The sequence below is a fragment of the Aythya fuligula genome, chromosome 19 (assembly GCF_009819795.1).
Source record: "Aythya fuligula isolate bAytFul2 chromosome 19, bAytFul2.pri, whole genome shotgun sequence".
Classification (NCBI taxonomy): domain Eukaryota; kingdom Metazoa; phylum Chordata; class Aves; order Anseriformes; family Anatidae; genus Aythya; species Aythya fuligula.
The window spans coordinates 117,263-136,886 of NC_045577.1; the positions used below are offsets into that span (position 1 = coordinate 117,263).

At 37.3% G+C, this 19,624-nt stretch overlaps 1 protein-coding gene across 7 annotated transcripts in view; it reads right to left on the reverse strand.

The window, feature by feature from the left end:
* Positions 1-2,775: 2,775 nt before the first annotated feature.
* Positions 2,776-19,624, reverse strand: part of RALGPS1 (Ral GEF with PH domain and SH3 binding motif 1) — a 132,135-nt gene continuing 115,286 nt past the window's right edge. For 6 of the 7 annotated variants that reach the window (XM_032200134.1, XM_032200132.1, XM_032200133.1 and 3 more), the window contains 9 exons: positions 14,788-14,914; positions 13,770-13,921; positions 12,460-12,511; positions 12,094-12,174; positions 8,168-8,273; positions 6,927-7,019; positions 6,647-6,752; positions 5,475-5,566; positions 2,776-4,893 (listed from right to left, as the gene is read on the reverse strand). In XM_032200134.1, coding sequence (XP_032056025.1) covers positions 4,864-4,893; positions 5,475-5,566; positions 6,647-6,752; positions 6,927-7,019; positions 8,168-8,273; positions 12,094-12,174; positions 12,460-12,511; positions 13,770-13,921; positions 14,788-14,914 — 839 coding nt within the window. In that variant the 3' untranslated portion in view covers positions 2,776-4,863. Of the gene's footprint in view, positions 4,894-5,474; positions 5,567-6,646; positions 6,753-6,926; positions 7,020-8,167; positions 8,274-12,093; positions 12,175-12,459; positions 12,512-13,769; positions 13,922-14,787; positions 14,915-19,624 lie in introns of those variants that run through there. The other variant, XM_032200136.1, reaches the window with a different exon arrangement.

A 19,624-nucleotide genomic window follows, 5' to 3' on the forward strand; every position in this document is an offset into this window, starting at 1 on the left:
AGTGTTTCAAGGTTCTGAGCGAACCCTGATTTCATCACTGAAATAAGAAAGAATATTTCAGATCTCAAACCAGAAGGTATTATTACAAATGTCAAAACTGATATACTGTGTAATGTAGGGCAGATAGTTTTATTACTGGATGAAATATAACGTCCTATTGATTTCAGCAGACAGGAAATGGGAACCCAGGTGTCTAAATACTGTTTAATGATAAGTGCAAATAAATCTACTTTGCTGTCCAAGTCAATATGAGTGTTTGGCTGTGATTAAATACTTTCATTTGGAAAACAGTAAGATAAATGTCTCTACTTTGGACTTTCCAAACCCAGAACTGAAAATCTGGAGGAATTTTCAATTTTATGTTAGAAATTATGATTCTGTTGTATTTAAGCTATCAATCATATCATGGTGGGCACTATAAAATCTGTTCGATTGTATTATCATTCATTCACAAATAAAACGTTGGCTGTGTTTGAGCTGAAAAATTCGTTCTGTACCTCTACTATTCCTTTTTAAAATATTTTATTGTTAACAGCAAACATACTTCACACATTTTTAAATTTACAACCAAATGTAATTGCTGTCAAAGTAAACAAACTTTTTTTTTTTTTAACCTTTAAGTATTTAATTAGTGAAACAATCATTATCAATGTAACAAGCTGAAAAATACAGCAAATTGATACAAGACTGAGGTAACAAAATACTTTGCCAAAAACCTAGATTCCAATGCTAGGGTTTAGTGGTTATTACAGGTGAGACACTTCACAAGAATTAGAGAAAGAATCCTTACACAAATGGCATGCAGTGGACTGCTGAAAAATACGGCCAAAAATAGTGCAACAGTTTTCACACAAAACAAACCAAAGTGTTGAAATTGGTTTAGATTATAATATGACAAGTAAATTGCAATTTGAAAAGGACTATCTTTGCCTCATTGTAGTGCTATTTGGAAAAACATGCATTTTGGCACTGAGTAACATTAAAATTGCAGATTAAGTAGTTAATATTGCCTGAATACATTGTATACCTTCACAATTCTGGAGTCATTCTAAGGTAATGTTTGCTCCTACACAACTATTGCAGTTATTCCCTTTGATAGACTAAACTTGCATGGTTTATGACTTTTTTTTTTGTGAAAATGGTGTATTAACCAGTACCTGTTTGCAATGTGTTGTATGTCAATAGCAGCTTTCAATTCACATTAAAAGTACCTGATGACAGCAAATGCTGTCAGATGACAGCAAAAAATCCCAAACCAGTAGCCACAAACTGTTTAATATTTATAAATTAATTTAAAATTGGTTCAAGCTATTTTTAATAATATTCTTAAACTGCTCCATCATTCTGAATCTTTTTTTTATATTGTACAGTAATTTCACAATTTTGCTATACTGAAAAGACTTTACCTGACTATTGTGTAAGTCTATTATCTGCTACTTTCATCTACCTTATATATACATATATTTTTAATATTAAAATTATAATAATGTGAATGATTTCAAGTTCTTCTGACACACTTCCAAATTCCAAGGTTTTCAGTAGGATTATTTGAAAGGTTTTAATTCTCTTCAAATACATATTGCAGTGACAAATGACTAGATGTAGGAATCATTCATAAACGTTTTAATTCATTCATGCTACACTATTTTGGATCTTTTCTGGTAAAGATGTTTCCTTTTTAGTTGGAAATCTTTTTTAAAAGAAGTGAAAATGGACCCTTTTGTAACTACTCCAACAAGCTCTATGGCTCATAATTTCATAATTTTGAGTAAAAGTGTATCTTTAAAGAAAATAAAAATATGCCCCTTGCAAATACAGTAACAAATATGCTTTAAATACCCTTAAATTCTAAAAGCTATTAAGTTCTGAGTGTGTACAGGCATATCATTCTTCTTTCCATGTGAAGCTTGTTAGACATAACTGAAATTTGTCATGACATTCATTAGTTTATCTCAATTACAATATGCTGGAAAATATGTTATTGGTGTTCTAATATATATGCACATTATGCCAATGAGCATTCAATTTTAAATTTAGCTTACATTTAAGACTGATCAGTTTATTCCCTTTTAAGGGGAAAGGGCTACTAATAAAGTAAAAAACAACAACAACAAAACAAAACACCACACACACAAACAAAACCACACACAACCACCCACCCAAAAATCACTTCTTTACATGCACAGTTGTTCTTTGGTTAGTGTGCCATCATTGGTCACCATTCTTGATGCTTGCAGTTAAGATTTGTCCTGTTTTCAGTTAGAACAGTTAGTTTTCTTCCTAGTAGTTGGTAGAATGCTATGTTTTGGTTTAGGATGAGAAGAGTGCTGATAACACGCCGCTGTTTTAATTGTTGCAGAGCAGTGCTTATACTAAGCCAAGGACATTTCAGCTTCTTGCTCTGTCCTGCCAACGGGCAGGCTGGGGGTGCAGCAAGAACTGGGAGGGGACAGACCCAGAACAGCTGACCCAAACTAGCCAAAGAGATATTCCATACCATCTGATGTCATGCTAAACAATATATAGGGGTGGCTAGCTGGGGGAGGAGGGCCGGACTGCTCGGGGTTAGGCTGGGCATCAGTGGGTGGTGAGCAATTGCACTGTGCATCACTTGTTTTGTACAAATTATTATTAGTAGTACTATTATCATCATTATTGTTATTATTATTATTGTTATTATTATTTTCCTGTCTTAATAAACTGTCTTTATCTCAACTCACAGGCTTCACTTTCCCATTTCTCTTCCCCATCCCAGACAGGGAGAGGGGAGGGTGAGCGAATGGCTGTGTGGTGTTTAGCTGCTGGCTGGGTTAAACCACGACAGATTTAATTCCTGTATATAATACCTTATCTTCCTAGGTATTTATTTGTTGGCCCACCTAAAATGTAGCTACTGTATAGTGGATAGTATTTTGGCAATACATGTATCTGCACATAGTATGTACTGAGAAATAAGACTCCATCTTTAGCTTTAAGGGTGTAAGTGTAACCTAAAATACTGAAGAAACTGGACATCATTCAAACCCTATGAATTCTAATAATACATGATACATGTGGCTATAGGTAGCATACTCATTAAGATGGCAGTCCATGTAACACCTGTATTCTCATGAATAATCTCATTGGTAACTAATTACACAAGTCCACAGGTGGAGAATAATTCAGATGATATATTCTAACAGTCTGAATTAATTTACTGATGATAGGTTTTTAGCATTCAAAAGCTTTTACACTGTCTCTAATAGCACTGGATGCTCTGACTTCGCTTGTATTTTTCTTGGTTCATTGTTGTCTTAATTTAACATACAAAGCGAAAAAAAATATAAATATATTTTGCAATACTACTCTTCACACAACTCTTGATCTATTGAAGAGTCTCTGTCAACTTTACATAAATTTTCACGTCCCAGGACCTAAATGCAGGAGTTGTTAGGAAATGGTTTTCTTGAAAAGCTGGTATGAATTAGGCTTAATTCTCAGGACTGTAATATGGACAATTAAAATAACATAAAAATTACGGTCAACCTACCTTTAACAGTACAGATTGTTGTTGCTGCTGTTAGAGCCATGCAATCTTAGGAAATTAAAAAGAGATTTTCGTCTTTCTGTGATTAAGGAGTGATGCCTTATAGCAAGAGAGTTTCAAATTGAAAAAGCACTGAACTTATCAGAGGAATAAAATTCTAACAACTCTGGCCACAGGTGTGCTAGGGCACAGCAGGGATATAGCTATGGAAGTAGGAAGGGTTTGAAGAGTTCCTTTACAGGATAAGACTCAGTTAAAAATAAGGCTCTCTGTATTTATTTATTTATTTATTTTTGTGTGGACACTGGCATGGAGGTTTCTTTGTACCCTTTCCATTATCAGACAGTGTTGCCTAGCTTTCATTGACATCATGATTTAGCAGTACCATGACTATATGCCATTAAGGTGCATCATATACAGGAATTGAATGGGGCTGGGTCATCAACAGAAAGACAGAACAGAAAATAATGATATGGAATCATTCTGAAGAGCCAGGGTCACGTGAATCATAGGACCTGATCACCTCCTTCCACATATCAAGGAATTTACGATGAACAGCATCCAGATTCAAAAAAAAAAAAATGTAAGCAGCTATACCACTAGTAAGAGAATGAAAGACGACCTTTAACACAACATAAATTTAAAAACATACACCTTAAATACATAGTCATGGCGTTTCTGAGTGTCATAACTGAATGAAAAGAAAATGCCCTGTGCCAAAATACCTTTTTTCCAAATAGCTCAAATGTGAACAGCAGAATTGTCCAGAGATTTGATACAAAATCTGAGGCAGCCACATTGCCAAGCAACTCAGTGCACTTAGGTTATAAAAACGTTGTTCCACAATTTTCTATTCTAATTGACACTCTGCAGCAAGTTAACACTGTCAATCATTCTGTGCATTAGAAAGAATTGAAACCCAACATGGGCCAAATGTTCTTCAGTCACACAAAGCAGCTTAACAATAAAAATAACCGTTTAAAAAAGGATAGGCAGAAGATGTGATGCTCAGTTTGTGGTCAAACATCAGTTCAGGGACAGTCTGTGACCACAAAAAGTTGAGTGCTCTATAATCCTGCAGGAGTCAGGATTAATTTTCTGTCCATCTAACTTTTCTTTCACTCAGTGCATGAGACTATGTCTGGTCCTAAGGACAACATTCATTTTCTGCTTTTAAAATATGTTTCAGAATCACTTTCAAGTTACGTAGGAAAGTGCTGAAACAGCTGTGGCTGGCTCACATCAGGGAAACCATTGTTTTCTCCTCTTCCTCCTTAGAGAACAATAATTTGTTTCTTCAGTTTGGCACTTGAAGTCACAGCAGGTAAGAGAGCAAATTATTCAAATGACATTAGATTAGCAGGTACCTGGAAGAAAACGTAAATTATTCAACAGTGTATTGCTCCTGAGCATATTACAGCATTGGGAAGCAGCAAAATACAGTGTACTGATACTTTATTATCTAATGCAAAAAGTATCATCAGTCACAAATGCCCAAAAGAGGGCTAACCCTGTAACTGAAAGGAAAGATATAGACTCAAATGATTTTTCTACTTGTGGACCAAATCCAGACAAAGTATCCTAAGAAGTCATTGGGGGGGGGGGAAGTTGGGAGGCTGTGCATGTAAAAAGGATTCTTGAGCTGCATCTTGTTATATATCCTATATGTGTGTGTATGTATGTGTATATCTCCATATGGATCATCATCCTATTAATATAACACTGTTAGGGTCACCAAACCTACAGGTAAACCGTGACAAATCCTGATTTGGTGTGGAAAATCTACAGTTCTAAAAAGCTTTCATTCCTCCTATTGAAAAATTGGAAGAATGTACAAAATAAGGAGTTATATCTGTCCCCAGAGGACTGTGTGCACACATTTAAAAGAGGTAGTAAGGGTTTTCTGAAAAATAGGAAAAAGTGGGTAGAAATAGTTTCACAGCCTTACCTGAGGCTTGTTGCTTTTGCATGCATCATCCAAATGCTTATGCCATAATATTGCATGAAACCTTGAACCAGTCTGGAATTTGTAAACATTGCCTATAAAAATAAGAGAATTGAGGGCTCTAAACTTGCAGACATACTGCTTCAGTGAATTCTAAATCCTGTGCAGACAATGAATTTGTTAAGTAAACTGTTAATGAGCATTTGAAGTACAAAATTAACACAGCACAGTGCTCATACAATAGAGCCCATGTGAGGCATGTTATCCAACAATCCTTGGGTGAAGGCAGCATGAGAACATAAGTGCTCTGCAAAGCTAAGGAGAGTGTGTAGGGAGAGAGGCAAAATTACAGCTACAGAAAAGTCTGGATAGGACAGTGTGGTGATTCAATTTACTCCTGGCTTTCTTTTCACTAAGACTTTTGCAGTTACTGCCAAACTTATAAGAATGTTTCTGATATTTGGAAACTTAGTTTTCTTCAGTGTCCTACTGCACATTTCCTCCATGATTAGTTTTTTTGTAATTTTTATTTTTTGCTATCAAACACATTATGCATTTTATTCAATAACCAAGAGATGCACTTATCAAAGATGTGAATCCATGTCCAGTACAGAAATTGACCACACGAGAACTGAAGGAAGCCTCAGAAATCTTTATGCAACCACTCAAAAGTACAAAATAATCCCAGAGTCTTTCTGAACTTTCTTTGAAGTTGGATCAAAGTGGAAGAGTTACACCCCTTCAAAAATAATTATTAAAAATGTCTTTTTTTTTTTTTTTTTGGTAAATGGTTTGATGTTTGGAGAACTTTCATAATATTTTAGCTTTCCTTTCTGTAAGTCAAGATTTGATACAGGTGAATTTAAAGAAAGCTATTCAGAACTCAGGGATTAGGGTATGCAGGTACATATACTTACTGAAATCTAATACTGGTCTGGCAATTTTTGCAAAACTTACAGTAACTGTCTGTGCAGCAGTACCTCTGTAGACACCACAGAAGTACCTCAGGGTATTATAGAAGTATGATCAACTTCATTTGTATCCTTCCCTGAAAATCTCTCTTCATTCTTTTAAGTTAGTGTCACTGTAAGTATTGTCATCTACAAACTCAGCAATAGCTATTACTCCCCATCATAGGAATATAATGCAGAGAATGCCCACCCTGCAATACCTACCTTTATCAGGGTTATTTAGCTGGAAAATATCAGGATGTTCAGGGTCATCAGGCAGTGCAACCATCCAGCCCACAATGGAAACCTTTTTACCAGGTGTAGATTTATACTGGAAGAGACAGACAAATAAGTCAGAGCTGAGTCTGTACTAGGAATTAATTTCTCATTGCAAAAGTTGTGCAGACATATTGCTTACCCTAGAAAAGCAAGTACTCTTCAAATACCATTTCAGATCTGCTTATGAATATGCAATTTTTGCTTTTAGAACAAATTTAAAGCTTACATGTTTTCTTTCAGTGCCTCGTAAAGATTTTGCTCCAAAGTACAGAAGAGTTGATCCTGAAAGCATAACCCAATATCTAGTCCATGAAGAGAGCTGAATCAGAAAGGAAAACAATAACAGAAACTTAGCATATCTCAGACATTTAAAAATATATTCAACAGCAAGTCCAAGTGCTACTAAAGGTAAGTTTAGAAGCCAGGAATGGAAAGTTAGATAAAGAGTGTCTTCTGGTGTAAATCAAACCAAATACCTAAATTTAGGTGTCTGGCTGTGAATGCAATCCATCTTCATAAAATCACAGAATGGTTTGGATTGGAAGGGACCTTAAAGATCATCTAATTACAACACCCCTGCCTTATCTTACTTGGGTATCTCCTAAAAGTATCAGGACTGATTGCTTCACAGCAAATCACAGAATCACATAATTGTCTAGGTTGGAAGAGACCTCAAGATCATCGAGTCCAACCTCTGACCTAACACTAACAAGTGCTCCGCTAAACCATGTCGCTAAGTTCAACATCTAAATGTCTTTTAAAGACCTCCAGTGATGGTGACTCCACCACTTCCCTGGGCAGCCCATTCCAATGCCTAACAACCCTCTCAGTAAAGTTCTTTAAAGAAGTTCTTGCAAAGTAGCATGCTGCCTTCTACTGGACAAAACTTAGACATCTTCATTTGATCACTAACATTTATTGAGATGACATTTCTGCAATGCTTCAAATCTTTCGGTATTGAACAGTAGGGTTCCACATACAAACTTTCAATTAACTCTAAGGAAAACAAAAAATTATCAAGTGCGTAAGACCAGAACCATTGGAGACCTGTGAATTTAGGGTAAGTATGAATGACCATGACTTTGATGCTAAGGGTGGATGCTAAGGGAAGCAGCCTTCCCATTTCACCATGATACTAAATTTCTGCCCCCACAGAAATGCATGCTGATTTAAAATGTTGTCTGGGACTTGCTTTGCTGCCACAAGAGACATTTTGTGCAAATGAAGGGAGAAATAAAGCTGCTGTAAATCAAATGACATGCAAGAATTACAACCTTGTTATATCCTAGTTAAAACTTTCCACATGATTTTACAGTTGGTAATAACAAGGAACACATTACAGGTAATAACAAGGAACACAATAGTACACATTATTTTGTGTACTATTAGTCTGCAAGTTGAATGTAATCCTAGAAATTAAAACAATCACAACTGAATTAGAATCACAGGGAGAACAGAATCACTTACAGTAGGTTTCTTGCCTTCTTTGAGCAGTGTTTTTCTCCTTAATGGCCCTTCCATGGAAATGACTCCTGTAGAACTACCTAACGTGTAGCTGCCGGACCCTGTTGGGCTAGAGAGACGTAACATTACCATATGTTTTGAGCTAAAGAAGGACAAGAGGTAAATAATGTAATTCTAAATATTAACTCTAATACTTTTCCTGTATTGCCTTGAATCTACTTTATCACTAGACATTTGACCCTATAAATATGTATTTTCCAGACCTAGACATCTAAAGGGAAGCAGAATCTTTAAAAATCGGAGGTTAACAAAAGATTCTATTCTCAGGGCTTAGACATAAAAAATAAAACAAAAATGAAGCAAAATAAATACTAAGGCCTGAAGCCAAAGGGAAATTCAGCAAGTTTCAGTTTTTATTCTGGTAAATTAAATTATCTGGATTTCTGAAAATTAATAGCTTAAAATTTCAGCAATAAGAGCTCCCACAAATATAATTTTACCTTAAAAGAAGCTTTAGCTACCAAAAACAAATATATGACGTTACCTTGGCTAATTGGAAAAAAAGTTGAGGTAACTAAGTAACAGTAACAAATTGTTATTGTACAGTGATTAAAATATTATTTTCATACCCCGTACAAACACAGAATCATGGAATGGTTTGGGTTGCAAGGAACCTTAAAGACCATCTAGTTCCAATCCACCTGCCACTGGCAGGGACACCTACCACTATACTAGGTTGCTCAAAGCCCCATCCAACCTAGCCTTAAACACTTCCAAGGATGGGACATCCCTGAGTTTTCTAGGCAACCTGTTTCATTGCCTCATCACCCTCATAGCAGAGAGTTTCTTCCTTATATCTAATCCACCGTCTTTTACTTTAAAGCTTGTCCTATCACTACACTCCCAAATAAAGAGTCAAATCCCTGGTAAAGAGTCCATATAGCCTTGACAGAGGCTTCCTGATAGAGCTTCCCACATGCTACAGTAAAAAGTGCTGCAACTGAAAGAACCCAAGTACAGGCTAAGTTGGAAATATAAACAGTTGCTAATAACAACCAAAGATTGATTAGTGAGTGATGATCTACTAGAATTATCTGCTGCTAACCTCTCTTCATTGTCATGTAATCCCAAGCCTGATATTTTGTAAATATAAGTTCCAATGAAGTTTACCAGAGACAACTAAATCATGTCTGATAATGAATACAAGGAAAAGGACATGCACACAATCTCACAGTCAGTTGCAAAAGAAACATCATTCTGTATATGAACAAGTCAGATGGTATCATAAAAACACAGGCTAGTGAATGTGATATACACAGCAGCACCTACCTATACAAGACCTGCACTTCAAACTGGCAGGTACAACTACTTTGATCAAATGGAACTGCCCTGTCTGTGCTATGTGTATTCTTCCCAGTATTATTATACAGACATGCATAAGGGAGTATTTTTCAGAAGCAGGTGTAACTGAAATATTGTTTAAATGTTACTCCTTTATTTATTTATAATGTATATACATGTATTTACAATCCTGTACAACTTCTGACCTGTGCTGCTGTCAGATGTTACTAGCTCAGGTAAAATGGCTGCACTTACATTTATGTATTGTATCAACATTTCTACAAAAGCCATAGTAAAATAATTTAGACAAAATAAAAACTGACTGGATTTTAACTCAAACTATGTCTCAGTATTTGCAGAATACTGTACCTGGGCCCTATTTTCTCTACTGCTTATATATACTTCTTCACTTCCAACTATCATGGAATTTATCAAGTTCCAACAGGTATGAATGCAATCATTTTATTATTTTTTTAAAAATTATTTTATGACTAACTACACGCTATTTTCCACATCACATCTCTTTGAGTTGTAAATGGATTACCTGTTTCTGAAAAGTCCATGGCTTAGTGACTAGCAGCATTGTGAGTACCTGCTACATATGCATTGCAGTTGTTCCCTCGCCTACTCTGGGTCCAAGGTCACACCTCTATACTGCACAAAACCAACACATCCTACTAACGCTCTCTGACACAAATGGATGTTATGGGTAGCTGTCCTACAAGTCAAGAAGGAAATTTTGAGAAAGGGTAGAGAAAGCATCCCTCTAACCTCATTATTCATCACAAATAATTTTATTAAAAACAAGTCAATCTAAATGCTAATATAGCCTTCATGACAAACCTGCTTCTGTAATGTCATAAAACTGACAGAATCACAGAATTGTCTAGGTTGGAAGAGACCTCAAGATCATCGAGTCCAACCTCTGACCTAACACTAACAAGTCCTCCACTAAACCATATTGCTAAGTTCAACATCTAAACGTCTTCTAAAGACTTCCAGGGATGGTGACTCCACCACTTCCCTGGGCAGCCCATTCCAATGCCTAACAACCCTCTCAGTAAAGTTCTTCTTAATATCCAACATAAAACACCCCTGGCGCAACTTTAGCCAGTTCCCCTTCGTCCTGTCACCAGGCACATGGGAGAATAGACCAACCCCCACCTCACTACAGCCTCCTTTAATGCACTTATAAAGAGTGATAAGGTTGCCACCGAGCCTCCTTTTCTCCAGGCTCAGCTGCTCCTTGACTTGTTCTCCAGACCCCTCACCAGCTTTGTCGCCCTTCTCTGGACTCGCTCGAGCACCTCCATGTCCTTCTTGTAGCAAGGGGCCCAAAACTGAACACAGTACTCGAGGTGTGGCCTCACCAGAGCTGAGTACAGGGGGACAATCACTTCCCTAGACCTGCTGGCCACACTGCTTCTTATACAAGCCAGGATGCTGTTGGCCTTCTTGGCCACCTGAGCATACTGCTGGCTCATATTCAGCCGACTATCAACCAATACTCCCCAGGTCCTTCTCCACCAGGCAGCTTTCCAACCACTCATCTCCCAGCCTGTAGCTCTGCTTGGGGTTATTGCGCCCCAGGTGCAGGACCCGGCACTTGGCCTTGTTGAACTTCACGCAGTTGACCTCAGCCCATCGGTCCAGCCTATCCAGATCCTCCTGCAGAGCCTTCCTACCCTTGAGCAGATCGACACATGCACCTAGTTTAGTGTCATCTGCGAACTTACTGAGGGTGCACTCAATCCCCTCATCCATCCCCATCATCGATACGGATATTAAAGAGGACTGGCCCCAGTACCGAGCCCTGGGGAATGCCACTAGTGACTGGCCTCCAACTGAATTTGACTCAATTCACTACAACTCTTTGGGCCCAGCTATCCAGCCAGTTTTTAACCCAACGAAGTGCATGCCAGTCCAAGCCATGAGCAGCCAGTTTCTTGAGGAGAATGCTGTGGGAAATGGTGTCAAAAGCCTTACTGAAGTCAAGGTAGACCACATCCACAGCCTTTCCCTCATCCACCAAGTGCGTCACTTTGTCATAGAAGGAGATCAGGTTCGTCAAGCAGGACTTGCCTTTCATAAACCCATGCTGACTGGGCCTGATCACCTGGTTGCCCTGTAAGTGCCGTGTGATGACACTCAAGATAATCTGTTCCGTGAGCTTCCCTGGCACTGAGGTCAAACTGACAGGCCTATAGTTCCCCGGGTCTACCCTCCAGCCCTTCTTGTATGTGGGCGTCACGTTTGCTAGCCGCCAGTTGACTGGGACCTTCCCTGATTGCTGGGACTGTTGATAAATGTCGACAGAACTCAAAAGTAAACAACAGCTTTCTGCAATATGGAAGCCAGATGTAATTACCAGTTCAATCAGCACCTGAACTGAATTTCATTTGAATTGGCCCTGACACTGTTTTAGCATTAACATGAATTTTTACAAGTGGGACAGAAAGAGTCACATAAGCTGATACAGTCACACAAGAATACTTTAAGACACAAAATACCTTTTTGATCTAGGAAAGAGCAGAGACCCAGATGAAAGTTTAGCACCATACACTGAGCAAAGTAGGCCTGAACTGTACCTGTAGACACAGCTTCGACTCCTGGGAGAATTCCGGATTGGTACCCTCCAGTTAGGCCCAAGTGTGGCGTACAAACGACCCCTGTTTGTGAATGTAAATATCTGATAATTAAAGTCTAGTTTGAGACTTCAACAATTAGGGTTTGGTAAACATAAAAGAGGTATTTCCCAATTTTTTCAGGTCCGTGGGAAAAAAAACACAACAACCTGACAGTACTTTACATCAAAAATGTCTTCAATTTTTTATTAGCTGATCAATAATTTGATAAAAATAACTATTTAGTGCTTATCTATGCTAGGGATCATTCAGGAATTTATCACCTAAATCTGTATAGTGCTCAGTGACTGTAAACAAAAACTAACTCACCTTTCAAGCCCTGATGACAGCTCCTCACTAAATTCTGAGCTTTCACTGCTATCTAGAAAAAGAGGAGTACAGAGAAGGAGTAAGAAAACCACCAATAAAAAGCCATTGTATATGGCTCACCAGAATAATTTTTATATACTATCATGGAAATTGCTCATTGAAATCATGTTTCCAAGTTGGTCTTTAGAGACCATGGTAACATCTAAAATTGGAAGAGGCTTACATCAGCCTATTTATAATTTCTCACTGATGAAGTCATCATTGCTGCTGTGCTTAAATACCAGAAATCTGCATGTTACTTTTCTTTTAATTATGTTGCCTTTCCTTAAAAAGCTGAATACTTCAAGAACACAAAATACAATCACTTTGTAAAGCAGTATTTCTACCTCAACATCTGTAATTCAAAGTTATTAGACAAGATAGCATTATTTGTTTTCAACAAGCAAGCACACCCGTAACAGACGGAATGCCAGCTGCTGCTAGGAGCCATAACAAATCAATGTGATGGAATTCACAATGATAATCCCTTTTTCTCTTTGAAGCTTATGACCAATTTGTCCCTCCTTCCCTTGCATAACTATTTAACTCAGTTTTAATATGTCCAAGAGTGATGCTCTAATGCTAAGTATAACACTGAAGTGAACTGTGGCTGTATTTTCAGAAGACCAAAGATCATCTTAATGTCAAGCTCTCCTTGATTAAGTATTCTGCTAGCCTTTGCAGTCTATTTCTTATTCTAGAAATAGCCTAAGTCACATAAAAGGTTGCCTTCTTTTGCTTAGAATACAATTATTGATGTTTTTATCATTATAGTTAGTTAATTATAATACCATAATTTTATTGCCATCAACCTTTTTCACAAGTTTATTTTAAGCTTCTTTCATGTCTCAGCGAGCGCAGCTAAATTATTCTCTCACCTTCTAAAATACATCGTTAAAATTAGTTTTCTTTGTGAAAGAAATATATTCTTTGTGAATATATACTGTCTTGGCAGTAGCACTTTTTTTTTTTTTTTTTTTTTTTTAACCTGTGAAGGCTAACAAACACTCCGTGTTATGTACAGAACATATAGGAAGAAAGTGCTCCTTCATGCCACTTTTACCAAAACCATCACTAGGTAATTCTGGAAAGTTGAGATAAAGTTGACTAAATATCTGAGCAGTAGCTCTAATTTAATTTCTTCTATAAAAGGAATCAATTTTTGCCCAGGAGCTAATAACCTTCATGATTTCCTGCTTTTGGGGATCTCTCAGAGTTTCCAAAGAACTGGGACCCAAAAACAGGTATAGCAATTCCCCCCCAGACCCTACCTATTGAAATGCCATTGGTGAAAACTGAGTTCAGTGCGTGGCTGCGGGCTGGGCTGTGCGACTCCAGGACACTGTCATCCAGAAGGTGGCGTGGCTTCTCCGTCGGGAAGGTGGCACTTTTGCTCTCCACTATGCTGAATTGACACATCATGCTGGAAAAATATAGAGAGGAAAATGCAAGAATCTTCTTATGCCATCTGATAACAACCCTGTCTGATTTTTCTGCTTAGACTTTGCCTTATACAATGATCATAAATATCTATGGGTTATTAAGTAGCAAGCAGATAAATGGCACTGCTCGTTTTCACGCTGCTTCTATATATGTTCCTTGACTACCTGAACGAGTTTCAAATTTTAGCAGCCTTTTTAAGTAACAAGGATTACTTCTCTGCAAATGGGAAACTATGTAAGTTTTTTATTCCTCTCTGTACAGTATGTGAACATCACGGGTAGATGCAAAGGTAGAAAAAACAAGCAGGCTCCATCTAAGGCACTTCTCAGTGATCCTGCACTAAGCTGAACTAACACATCAATTATGCGAACTACTTTTTTGTTAACCCATTAAATGTGAAATTTGGTATATGCTACCCTTAACTGGGGAGCTCTTACTTAGCTGGTAAGAGGTACAGAGAAAAATGTTTCTAACCTATAGAACAGTCCAAAAGGTCACAACTTTCCTGAATGATAATGAGTGCCAAGAAGCCAGTATGTTTCCTTAGATTTATTAGTCGAGATGTTAATAAATAAATAAATAAATAAATAAAATACGGTTCTGCACAGCAGGTGTCCACAGGCCAAAGTAGCTATACAACTTTGGAGTACTGACAATTTCTAGCACTAGCAGAGAACAGTGTAAACAAACTATAAAGAGAAAACCTACAAAATAGACATTAAAGCCTGAAACTCTCCTGCAATACAGGAAAGGGAAGAGGCAAAAGCAAAGAGCGTTCTGCTGCCAGATTAAACCTTTGTGATGTGCAAAATTGCCTGATGGTGACACAGCCTGGTGTACACCCACTTGTTTCCCAGGCTGTGACTCTTCCTGTGCCTTGGTACTGGAGGTGTAGGAAGACTTGCTGCTACTGAGGCATCAGGACATGTTGGTCTCCTGCTGAATTTCATAATTGCTGACACTTCAGATGGACCTAAAAGACACACATAATTTAACATTGAAGTGATGCAAAACCCAGAAATGTCATGGGCTTGTGTGTTTAGCTGCTGATTAAAATTAATTGCTACAGATATACTGAACACATCATTTCTGAGTAAGTATTTCTTCCACATTGGGGTTATAACATCCAGTTCTACTATGAATTCATCTCTATATACTTGAACTGCCTGGAAGCAATTTTTAAAACAGCTTTGCACATACTTTCAACAATGAACTCCTACAAAAAAAATCTTGGCACCCTTAAAAGAGCTGGATGTGCTGAAGTGTAACACGCAGAACCATACAGTCCGTTTGTACCTCGAGTGTGAGCAGGGAGTGTTTTACTCACAACTCTATGTTGTGAATAAATTGTAAACAATCTGCTTATACTGACTCACTGTTTAAGCATGTAAGAGAAAGCAGGGACTTTTCACGTATCTATGCCCAGACAGATGTATTATTTCTCACTCATCTATGAGCTTTAGCAATGTCTCATTGCAATTATTTTTCCTCTCATTTCACACATTTTATGAGGCCCCATGGAAAATGTGGACAAGATATTCTTATTCCAGTTCCTTGATGCAGTTTGCAAAAGATCAGCAACGAACTCTGCAATACAGCAGTGAACAACAAGGCCTATCATCATACTCAGTGAATGCAAGGCTATTCTTGGCTTCACAATAAACAGTTAAGATTTCACTGATAAATATTTGGTTGTGATGTTGCTACTCATGACAGAAGTGGGAATGGTGGTCATGGAAGTGGCTGTCTGCCCCGCACCTGCTTATTTCCAGCCTTGATATAGATTAGGTAGCAGCAAAACAGATAAAAAAACAAACAAACAAACAGACAAACAAACAAACAAACAAACAAAAAAGAGCTTCACAACAAGAAGAAATAGGAAACTTTCCAGCAGCCAAGAGAGAGGAAATTAAGTTACTGAAAATTCTTCTAATGAACACTGTTCATCAGATCATCCTTTAGTGGGAGGAGAAAAGAAGAAAAAGACAAAACACACTGAATCCTGTTTTCTGCCTTCTTCCTGTACACCATCATATATAGGAGGGGATTTTTGCCTGCTTGGCTTTGCTACCATTTGTTTATCACAACTGAGAATTTGTGAAACATGACACTAGTAGCATGAGTCACTGGCATGTGGCTTCAGACTAGGTCTTATGTTTAAAGGTCACATGCAATTCTAAAAAAATGCACTTTTAATCATTTCTTGATCCAGAGATTCAACCAGAACCATATGCCTGGGAGGTCAGAAGAAAAAGGCTGAGTACAATGTTCTGCTACATTTTCAATTAAGATGTTGCATTTCTATGAAAACCTTAGAAGCTTTTTCCCCAAGATGAAGAAGGTTCACTCTCCTCTTCTGCCATGGAGGCTGAGCACCAGTTAGAGTATAAACAGAAAGTGTGATGCCCCTTAATGTGGCTACAGGATTGTTTCAGTTTTCTATGGCTACCTGTTGTGTTGTTCAGTTCTTTCTCTCTGGTGCTATTGCCAGTTCTAAATCATGATTTACATTAAATCCTTTTAAGTGGATGACATTACAGTTCACTGAGAGCTACTGAAACAATGTTTAATAAATTGTTGAAACTACAGCCCGTTAAAGAATAGCAATCGCAAAGCACAGCCTTAAATGAGTACTAGTATATTGCAGTGCTTTTTCACACAGCCACTATGCCACAGAAAATTTAACAAAGTTATTTAGATGTAATACATAACAGTTTAAAGGATTAAGTTTCTTACTGTGGAAAGTCACTAAACTCAAAGCAGTAAGACTGTTCAATTAGTTTGATTCTAAGACAATGTTCATTGACACAAAGCAAGGAGACTACATCAAAACATCTATCTAGAGAAAAAAACAAGCAAAATAGCAAGCTTTGTGCTGACACAATCAAACCATAACAAAATCAAAGTCAGTTGGCTTTATCTCCAGGTAGTATATAGGTTCAAACATTATCCGTAACAAAAGCCTCTAAATAAAAAATAGAGATGATGTCTATCAACAATAATAGATCTTTGAGAATCTACAGTGCACTTTAGTTTAGGAAATGAAATCCCCACTTCGGAAGCATGGGGTGAAATTTACACTATGAATATAACAGAAACAAAAATATTTGCAATCATTATAAGTTAATTATAGCAAGAGCTTTTATTACCTGGACAGAGAAAAGAAAAAGTTTGTTAAAAAGAAGCGAAACAAATGATGTAATATGACTAAGAGGACTGTGCATCTCATACTGAGGACTGATATAAAACCTGTTGTATCAGACTTCAGTACAGGTTAAAATACTGCCCAAGTAAGGTGAGATGTCCCAGTGGTGACACAATTTGTTGGAATAGGTGTAGGAGCCTTACAATTTAAGCCAACAGTTCCAACCTGGCTTCTTTACCATTAGACATTACAATTGCTTTGATCAGTCCTGTGAAAGGAGATAATGGACTTATTCTAATTCCTAGTTAGGTGTCTTCAGGGAAGATCCCAATGAAAACAGAATGTTTGGTGGGAGAAGGTAAAGACCAGTATCAGATATGCTGATGATACTCTCTGGAGTGGCCATTTTCTACATAGTTCTGTATCTTCCTCATCTCCAAGGCAAGAGAAGAAAATATATACTGTTTGTCTCTGTTAACTCTGGGTTAAGACAAAAAGAATCTGAGCCTATAAACCTTTATGAAGTCTTTACATCTGCTTGGCTGTCAAACGTCTATGCAGAAGAACTGAGAAGTTCAGAACTCAGACTGGAACTCTGCTGCAGGGTACAGTCAATTCAGTAAGAAGACAGGGGGCGCAGAGGGTGTCAGCATGAGTTATGGAGCACAGGGGAGATGACCTCGTTTCTGTAAAGGGGTAAAATATAAGAAAGCCTGTGCCAAGAAGTATGCCAAGGAGGGTAAGTGGTGAGATGCTGATGAAACCTGCACAGACCAAGGGATGTTTATGGTCATACCAGACTGCTGAGCAATTAGCTGGGGGAACAATGCCTGAGACCGCTGATAACAAAATTCCAAAACTTAAATTCATTTGAGAATGAGTTATTTTGCCCTCCCCCCCTCCCTTTTCTTCTTTTTTTTTTTTTTTCCCTCCAACAACTGAAGTCATCTGCTACTACTAACTCTCTTAACTCTCCTGGCTCCACTCCTAGTGCATACTGTTACCATGATTGCTATTCTGTTTTTTTTTTTGCCTTTCATGGAGACAAAGCACTCTTAGTAGGATTTTCCAGTCAGCTGGCAGTAACAAGGGTTAGTTTGGTTTTCATTATTTCTCAACATCATTTTCAAGTCTATGCTGACATGTAGAAAAAATAACGTATAAAAATATTAAAACGTTATTAAAAATTGTTTGCAGTAGGGAATGTAAGACAACTTCATCAGAATGAACTGAGTACTGTTTAGCGGTCTGTGGCAAGAACATTTGGAAAAGTTTACACATGTCCCAAAGGATCTCACTGGTTTTTTTCCTTTGCATAATTTTTCCATGAATAATCCTTCGAATGTTATAAATGAATGTTACTTTTGCAATCCTTCAGTAGAACATGCGAACATTTACAGTCTCCAGAGCTTTTAAATAGAGCAACAGGGTGAAGAAGTAATGGTTCACAATTTTTATTTGCTTAGTCTATCAATAAACCAATACTAGGCATCCAAACAAAAAAAATCTGCAATGAGTTGCATATTATATGATGAAAAATTTGAGTGACAGGATTTTTTTGTAGAAGGTAAAAACAGCTTCAACTAGTTACTATTTTTTCATGAGTAGCTAAGAAGCAAAATTGATGTTTACCAGCTCTGTTTCTAAAACTAAATAAGGACATTCTAAGACACAGATTCTCTACTTAAATCTTTGCTGTGAATTTTGACTTTTCTGTTGCCATTGTAACCAAACTCAGTGAGTAAAACTGTCAAACACAAAGACCTACTTGCAAAACACACCATAAGGAAATGAAGAAGAATGTTGTGTATGCAATCAAGAAAGACATAAAAATTATTAAATCTAGAATGATGGCTGTTGTCAAAGCACAGATTTCATTTTCAAAGTATTGCAACTAGATCCTGTCAATGCATATGACATGCAGTGTTGCACCAGCTTCTCAGACAAGAACATGGTAAGAATAGGACTCTGGCTGCACTTTTCTGCTGTCCCCCACAACAAATCTCACTTGAAAACAAAAAAAACTAACAAACCATTTCTAATACCATGCACCCTGGGAATACAGGGAACACAAACATTTCTGTCACATGATCCCTGTTGCTGTAATTAGTGTTCTATTCTAAGGTAAAGATAAATTTACAAAAAGTAGTTTGGCAACATTACTAAAAGTAAAGTAATTTTTTTATCCTAAGGACAATAACTAGTATAGAATATTTGTCTACTTTGGCAATCAAGATTTTCTAATTCTAAAAATTTCACAGAAAGAAAAACTTTAATTCACTGTTTCATTATAGACTTTGTGTTTTTAAACATTCACATTTATTTAAAAGGAGTTATTTCCTTTTTTCCTCAAACTTAACTGACTTGCTTTGGTCAACTAATGCCACCCCCAAATTCATAACAAACAAACAAAATGAGATATTAAGAGAGAGGGACCTGGTGTTCTTTTGATTCCCTTCACTTACAGGTTCTATTTTTTAGAACCTACTTTACATTTACAGAGCTCCAGAATACATTTATTAGGCAATTTATTATAAG